Source organism: Labrus bergylta, chromosome 4, assembly GCF_963930695.1.
Source record: "Labrus bergylta chromosome 4, fLabBer1.1, whole genome shotgun sequence".
Taxonomy (NCBI): Eukaryota; Metazoa; Chordata; class Actinopteri; order Labriformes; family Labridae; genus Labrus; species Labrus bergylta.
Genome location: NC_089198.1, coordinates 30,501,355 through 30,509,945, shown reverse-complemented (window position 1 = coordinate 30,509,945; position 8,591 = coordinate 30,501,355). Strand labels below are relative to the sequence as shown.

General features: G+C 40.4%; 1 protein-coding gene across 5 annotated transcripts in view; it reads right to left on the bottom strand.

Moving 5' to 3' along the window:
* Positions 1–2,011: 2,011 nt before the first annotated feature.
* Positions 2,012–8,591, bottom strand: part of col15a1b (collagen, type XV, alpha 1b) — a 72,625-nt gene continuing 66,045 nt past the window's right edge. For all 5 annotated transcript variants that reach the window (XM_065954361.1, XM_065954358.1, XM_065954359.1 and 2 more), the window contains 6 exons: positions 8,265–8,396; positions 8,058–8,156; positions 6,808–6,882; positions 6,475–6,672; positions 6,273–6,388; positions 2,012–4,993 (listed from right to left, as the gene is read on the bottom strand). In XM_065954361.1, the coding sequence (XP_065810433.1) occupies positions 4,771–4,993; positions 6,273–6,388; positions 6,475–6,672; positions 6,808–6,882; positions 8,058–8,156; positions 8,265–8,396 (843 nt within the window). In that variant the 3' untranslated portion in view covers positions 2,012–4,770. The remainder of the gene's footprint in view (positions 4,994–6,272; positions 6,389–6,474; positions 6,673–6,807; positions 6,883–8,057; positions 8,157–8,264; positions 8,397–8,591) is intronic.

Sequence of the window (8,591 nt, the reverse complement as noted above, 5' to 3'; positions counted from 1 at the left end):
GTAAACGTGTGCTCAAACAGGCTGTTTTGAGATTTTCCTTTCATGACATCACAAAGGGCAGTAGCCCCTCCCACAGCTAGGTGTTTTGTTCACATCACCTGACAACCAAAACTCAGATATTAAGATAAACTGTGAGTTTCAGGCACTTGGAATACTATTTATATTGCTAGAAACGGCAAAGTCTGTGCCGGTGTTACGGTTAAAAGAGTTACCATGTTAACTGGTGACTGCCAGCCGAGTGAGTCTGGTTGTTGGACATTACGTGTCCTAAGTAAACGAAAGCTTTACATTTTAGTTTAATGAGTTTACAGTACAGGGTCAGCTGGGTTTTGCAAAGGGCCTTTGATATTTGAAAGAAAAAATTGAAATCTGTAAAATGAATTTGTTGCCTACTTGCATGTCAATCAGTGACGATTACTCTGGTTATGGTTGTTATCCTAATACCTAATGTACCAGTAATACTAGTCAAAATCAAACAATATACCTGTTTCTAAACCACAGCAACCAAAAACCACCTCTGGATGTGTCCCACGAAAGGGTCTACCAGTTTAAACATTTGAAACTCCTGACCGTGTGAATGTGACTGACTGGACACCTCTGCTCTCTTTCTTCAACTGGAGGCAGCTTTGTGGCTTAAAATAAGACTGAGTATTTGTAGTTGTTTTTTTTTTTTTAAACGTAGACACGTTTCCAAACTGTCCATCACTAAAATAATGGAGATTTTTTTTCTTAAAATAAAATTTAAACTTTTTGGTTTTAAAAAGATTTGAAAACTTTGACTGCCTCTGTCCTGGTGGCCTTGTAGGTGTCTTACCTGATGTTTTTAAACGTTTACCTTTATTAGAAATGACAGCAGATAGAATAGGAAATCAGCATGAGTGAGTAGAGAATGACATGCAGGAAAGGAGCCACAGGTCGGACTCGAACCCGGGCTGCCAGTCTCGACTATTGTAACAGCCTTTTCACCTGTATGAACCAAAAATGTTTAGATCAACTCTATTGGGTAAAGAACCAGAACCAGTAATTACGATCCCCTCACTCCTGTTTTAGCATCTCTACACCGGCTCCCTGTGTGTTTGACAATTGATTTGAAGATGTACTTATTACTTTTAAAGCTCTCCCAGCTACACATCAGACCCTTTAGTATGAGCCCACTCACTGTACATTGAGATCCTCGGGCAGAGGTCTTCCGCACACCAGAATCTGCTCCAATTAAATTGAATTTAATAGAATATCAAATGTAATGTTTTGGGCCCTCGCCCTTCATCAGACATCTCTTCCGGTCGTTCAAAACACAAGACTGAAACCCTAAGGTGACTAAAGAGCGTTTGCCGTGAGGGCTCCCAAACTGTGGAACGACGTGCCCGAGGAGATCAGGTCAGCCGAGTCCCTTCTTAAGACATACTTTCACAGACGAGCCTTTCCTGATTATAGAATTTAATTTCTTAAAACCCCTTTTAAATAAAAGTATGTCTTTTAATGTTCTTTTAAATTAATTTTGTCTTATAATGTTTATTATTTCTTGATCTTTGCCTTTCCTTATTATTATATGACCTGCCTGTTTTTTTGTTTTATTGCTCTCCTTGTGAAGCACTTTGTAGCCTGGTTTTGAAAAGGACTCTATAATTAAAGGTTATTACTATTAAAGCCTCTGTACATAGGGTACTACCTAACCACTAGGCCATCAGTGCCCTGCTTTCCCTGATATTTAAGATACATTTTGTCGATGCAGAAACACTCAGAAACATGTGAACAAATTCCACAAAATAAAAATGTTGAATTCAAATGCAGTCAAACTCAAAGATTTGATTTAACCTTACACCAATCAGTGAGCTGATCAACTTCATGACTTCTCCTGAGGTGTTTCACTTAAAACATCACTTTCCCCAAGTACATGCCACCACCCGAACCAACACTTCCCTCCTTCCAGCACTTTTTTAAAAACTGTTGTAGCTGAAGGCAGAGTCTTCAGATCGGACAGAATGAAGGAAACAAAAGGATATAACACCACTTTAAAAAAAAAACACAAAATACGACATTTATTCAGTGAGCACCAGTCAGTCAGTCAGTACAAACAGAATTTTTTAACAACAGCAGGAAATCCTATTTTGAAAATCCAAATACTTCAAACGTCGGCTTAAATCATCTTTACAGGCACAGAAACTGAAAGTACGACTTGATCCAAGCAGTGAGGGGGAAACGATTCAGTCATTTTAGTGTGTGATAAACAAAATCTACCTCAAAAGAGTAAAAAACATCATATGGACAAGAACATCACACATACATCTATATTTATATACATGTTTAAACTTCATCAAAACATCTCAATGCTAACTTTCTATTTTCAGACTACGTCCTGCTACTGTATAAATTAATGATAATTACAGATTGATTTCAACGCTAATGCTAAAGCACTGATGTGAATGTTTAGTTTTAGATTCAGCAGAAAACAGGGAAAGCTTCTGAAATCATCATCTTATGGACTTTAATCTGTGACAAGGATCATCTTTAATACTATATTATGGGATGTTGTTAAGAGGGGCATTAGACTGACAAATAAATGCACCACAATTGAATAAAGTGTACTTAAAGTCTTCAGCAGAGGCTCCGCCCTCTCCTCCCTTGAGTCCATTTGTCATGGACACTGAAGCTTCAGTGTTTAACCAGCTCTGCATCGGTCTGTAAACCTTTCTCTTGTCAGAGAAGCCAGCACTCCAACATAGCATGCTTCCTTAATGTCTGATCATAGAGTAAGGTCACTTTAATGATTTAATTTAGTAAATATCTTACAGATTGATCCTTTAAAGATACAGGTCTTCATTAGGTGATCAGACTGGTATTATGAGGTGAAGTAACACATGGTTGGTTTGTTCATAATTACAGAAGAATTCAAATCTGCAGAAGATAAATGATCATCGTAAAGGGTCTCACATCTGATAGTTTTATTTCTTAAAGGCCTAAAGACTGTCTCTCTCTGCAGTATGAAAACAACCCAACACTAAACTACAATAGTGTTAGGATGAGAAATCAGGCTTACCGTACATTTATTAAATTAAATCAAATGTATCCAAACGTGTGTTCCATAAAAACAAACCATAAGAATCCAAAATGATGCTACTAAAGACACGCTCTGTTGTTTCCCTTATAAGGACATAAAAAACGATTTATCCCCCATGGATATCAGCCAGTCAGCTGCAGATGAGTCTTTAAACTTGATATATTATTGCCTGTGAGTTGTAACTTGTTCTGCTTCAGAGTTCTTAATCTTTATAAGAATCAGATGTAAGGTGTTAAATCCATCAGAGGGAACATCAGGTCGACACTACCTGTCATTTGTGATGTATAATGCAATCCCTTCTTTCAGAGTTTCATCACCATGGAGTGACAGAATGCGTATTCAAGAGGACAATGGACTGAAACCAAACAGCTGCATGGAACTACACCAATATGACACCTACAATCTAAAAGGTTACATCTGACAAACGTTTGAAAAAGATCAGTCAAAATACAAACAGATTTACAGTTTGGGACCCTGAACGTCATCGTCTGTGATGTTTCGTTGAGACGGATTTTGTGTGATGTGTTTGATCATGTTCGGTGCTGTAACGTGCTCATAGTGAAAATAAATAACTTTAACTGAGGCCGGGGACGGATGGCAGCATCATGACGAGTTGGATTATAAATGTGTGTTAAAGATGAAACTAAACAAAGTGGATGGAAGTAAACGGTGAATGATGTGCGTGTGTGGTGTTGGTTGTTCTGAGCTTGAGCTTGGACGTGGGCTCTGCCTCATATGGTGTGTGTGTAGGTGTGTGTGTGTGTATGTGTGTGTCTCTCCTGCAAGTGCCTCTAGTTTACGGTGGCCCTGAAGGTCAACTGCTTAAACATTTTGTGAAACACTAAAACATGCCACTTAATGCAAACGGGTCGACCTACACTTCTAGTTTATGATCGGACAAAACCCGAGTCATACGTCTCTTCGTCTTTACATTTTGCTCATTACCCCCAATTTCCACATAAACTCTGTGCATCATGCCATGGTCCATCATCGCCATGGTTTTGCTCCTCGATCACATGCACACACACATCACATGTGAACTACAAGATATCGCGCTTTCTGATGTTGCTCTGTTGTTCATATATTGTGTTTTATTTTGAAATTGACCGGATTGCTCTGTGCGTTTCCTTGTCTGACTTCCTGTCTCGGTTGTTGTATATAAACGGAGAAGAGCATAGTGGGGATGCTGGTACGCTCTTGAGACGGACCGCAGCGCTCACTGTGGAAAACACAATGACTGACTAGAGTGGCAGCGAACCGCGGTTTAGTGCTCAGCGCTGATGGACCGCGTCGCACATGGAGTATGTGGTCATTTGAGGTCAGGCAAGTTTGCAGTAAAAATAGTAAGTGCAATGTTTTTTCGTTACATGACATGTTTTTTTTTTACGTTTCTCTTTATTAGTTTGTTATTTCTAATGAAATATATTCGCATTTTGTGAAATGTTTTTGCACTTGACCTTCCGGGCCACTGTACTTGTTTGTGTACTTACATGTAACTTCTATGCAGTGATGTGATCAGAATCTATGTGCCTGCATGTGTCTCTCATTTCATTTCAGATCTATGTGCACTGCGTCACGTTATAAATCTGCACTTTCAGCATGCCTGCATGTGTGTGTGTGTGTGTGTGTGTATGTTTGTGTGTGTGTGTGTGTGTGTGTGTGTGTGTGTGTGTGTGTGTGTGTGTGTGTGTGTGTGTGTGTTCCCTGGTGTCTCAGGTCCTCTTTTGATGTGTGTTTCCCACATATGTGTTCTCTATGCACAGCACTATGTAGTGGTTGGAGCAGGAGCGTGTGTGTTGTCCCAGCAGTCGTCCCGTCTGCAGCAGAGCGGCCTGTCCCGTCACCGCCATGTCGCCCGTCCTCCACGCCTCGCAGTAGTTCGTGGTCAGACGGATTCCCACCGGGCCGGAGCCGTGCCAAACCAGCTTCTCTGGCCTGTGGTAGGAGGGGAGGGAGACAGCAGGGTCAAAGATACGTATACGTAGCAATTTTATTTATATAGCACATTTCATTCCAGATAAGCTCAATGTGCTTTACATTGAGGTTAAAAACAATTCAAAACACAGCATACAAAAGAAAACAAGTGTTTCCACAGTCATTAATAATTCATACACACGACAAAGCAAACATCAAAAGTGATCATACATACACACACACACAAAAAATAACTATTCATAAGCTTTCGAGAACAGATAGGTCTCCAAAGTCTTAAAAACAACCGTGTTAAAGCCCCCCTTTTACAGAAGAACTAATCATGTTAACAGACTGGTTAAACCTTTTTTTACTGTAATAGCCCATTTCTTTATCACCACCGGTGTATTACTAAAACGTTTTGATGATATTAAGGCTGAGTTCTGCATAATTAGTGGAGTGTTGGATCTGACTGATTAGTGGAAGTATTTCAGCTGTTTGTCATTAGCTAAAGAGTCGCCTCAGCTCAACCTTTGTCTAGTACTTGATTGATCGAAAGTTATTTTGAGAAAGCATTTCCAATATGGCCACCTCCATCGATGTGCTTCAGACAGACAAGGGGTGACATCACTGAGACTTAGCCACCTTTAATAGAATATATGGTAGTTATTGAGACTATACACGGGTTGAAATTTGCTAAATTGAAAAGGTTACTATGAAACAGTGAAACAACAATTATTTATCCAAAAAGCCTAACTTTCAGGTATTTTGATATAACACAACCTTGTTAGTAGGGACTGAATAGTATTTACTCTACTCCATTCATGTTTGGTAATAGTTTGAAAATGTACTCCCACTTATAACCTTTTTTTGTCTTTTTTAATGTTTTGAACCCTAAAGTAGACTTCTCGTGGTTTAGTTTCAAAACTTTCTTAACCATCAAACTAAAAGAAAAACTGTCAGAGCCTTATTGGTATCCTCCGTCCAATCTTAACCATTATCTGAAGCTATTATTATTATTAAGTCATCCAATCATTGTTGGGCTGTGTGCTCATTCCCTTTCCTTCTTCTCTTTGGGGCATTGTATACCAACATGCAGCACACTACACTTATGGAGGACCATGATTGGTGCAGTCAGACAGAAAAAACTGTCTCATTTTAGAAAAAGGTAAAAAAATCAAAGAAATTGATCAAAATGTGACTTTGAAAATGACCAAACTGACCAAATGTGATTATTTGACTCATGTCCTCTCATCACAAATGCTTTCACTTTATCCCCCCTAACTCATAATCACACACTCACCATGCTGAGTCAGTCATGACGTTGCGTCCGTCGAAGGAGTAGATCGGTATGGACGGGTTAAATGTGCCGCCGTTCCCAGAGAAGATGGACATCCAGCTACTGAACAACACTTCCCCCTGAGAGGAGAGGATGGATCATGTTATAATAGTGAAACACATAATTTCTCTAAAACTGTAAGAGTGACTCAAAGTTCCCTCCTCACCCTGAGGTTGACCACGGGCATGTCTGTGCGGTCGGCTTTCCTCACGATGGTCGCCAGGTCCTGGAGGTGTGAGGACAGGAAGGCCCTGTATGTGGCTGTCAGCCCCATGGAGCGGGCCTGCTGGTAGCACTGGAAGTCTGCACCGCGGATACCACGCATGTCCCCTTTCAACGGGGTGTTCAGGGCCACCAGGTGGAGCTGAGAAATAGTCAAACAATAAAGACACTGTTGTTTAAATCAGACTTCTTACTCATGACAAATCTGACATCAGTCATGTCTGCTTTGAAGTTTATGATGCATTTCTGTTCATGAACTGAAGTTTGTGACTCTCACCCCGGGTACAGCGTTGAAGGTTTGTGGTAGAACATTATAGCTGGGCTGATATCCTCGACCGCCATCTTGAAGCTCCTGTTCAACAAAAGAACATGAATAAGTACGTTTTGTCTAAATTTGAAGCGGCTACCAGGTGCAATAACACTGACAGTTTCAGATCACTTGTGGATTTGGTTGGGTGTTGATCACAGTTTCCTCAAGTGTCTTTGCATCAGAACAACTGACAGTATATTGTGTTTTTAGTAAATATAATCTGCGTGTATGTTCTTAATCACTGTCTAGTCCCAACAGTAGTATTTTGTCAGTCCTATTTGGATTAAATCAGTTTCATGTATCATTTCTCAAAACTACAAAAAGACTTGAAACTAATATTAGAGACCATAAACACAATAAACATAATGAAGGGTTTTTTCCAGTAGGCATTTGCAATTAGAGCCCTTACTTCCTCCAGTGGAGTTGCCCCCTGCTGACCATTCGCAAGAATACAGTTAATGCACTTCTGCATCGTCCGTAGACTGTATAAAACATGGACGTAGTCTCAGTGATGTCATCCACTGGTGTCTGAAGAGGTTTAATGAAACCCAATCATGATGGTTGTCATAATAGAAAAGCTGACTACAACTGGAAAGCAGGGTGCGCAAAAATCCCCTTCTGGATTGCCATCCAGCTGGTATACTTAGTTTAGTTGAGTTTATTGGTTTATTTTGTCAGGGGCCATGAACAACTCCACAGGGGCCAGAGTTAGCTAAAAAGCTTATTTACTGTACATCTGCGGTCCCTGGACAAACGATAAAGAAAAGAAAAAAAGCTGATGCTTTAAGATCCGTAACAGGATTTAGCTGAAGTGAAGCCTAGCCTCCAAATCAGCCTCCTCATGTATAACTCTTAGCCTTCATAAAATAAAAAGGGTTGCATTTTTTAAAAATCATCCACAGAAAGTTTGAATGAGTAAAGAAATGAGCAGTAGAGAATACAACTATTATTGTACCAGGTTGTGAACATGTTTACTTGTGTTTTAAAAATGGACATTTTAATATGGGACTCAATGGGGATTCCCTGGTTTTTGGAGTAAGCCTCAAGTGGACACTCTTGGAACTGCAGTTTTCTGCACCTCAGCATTGGCTAAATTAACCCAAACAAGAGGTTTCCGCTTGTCATTGACCCCTCTTTTGAGTTTACCTATCCCCCTCTTTTTAAAAGGTCTATGATTGATGCATGAATAGTGTGTAAATGTGTGAGTGTGTGTCCACCTGGCTGTGGGCCCTGTGTGGTCTACTCAATTCTCCAGTCCTACTGAGGGCCTGAGAGGCGGCTGAGGCCTGAGGACCAGTTAGGATCAATTCCCCGAGCTGAAAGAGGAAATCACATAACATCAGGTTAGTTATGTGTGACTATGAAACAACAGAAACAAACACAGTCAACATGCACTACTCATCACGCACACACATATTACACACCTGGATCTTCTGCCAGCCGTTGCGTACTTTGAGGTACAGCTCTCCTCCCCGTTCAGACACAAAGGCCAGCGTTCCATCTGCAGCACGGTGAGAGTCTCTGCTCAGACCGTGGAACGTCTTGTAGGTGGTCACCTGAAAGTGACACATGACATCATTAGTGTAGTGCATGGCAGCCAGTGTATATCATCCAGAGCAGAGGACAGATAGTACTGGTGAAAATCAGGTTGTCGCTCTCTGTCTTGTGTATTATGATTGAAAACAGGTTTCATAATATAAAAGTTTGGCTGTTGAGTTATTGACCCATGAAGGCTGAATGGGGACTTTAAG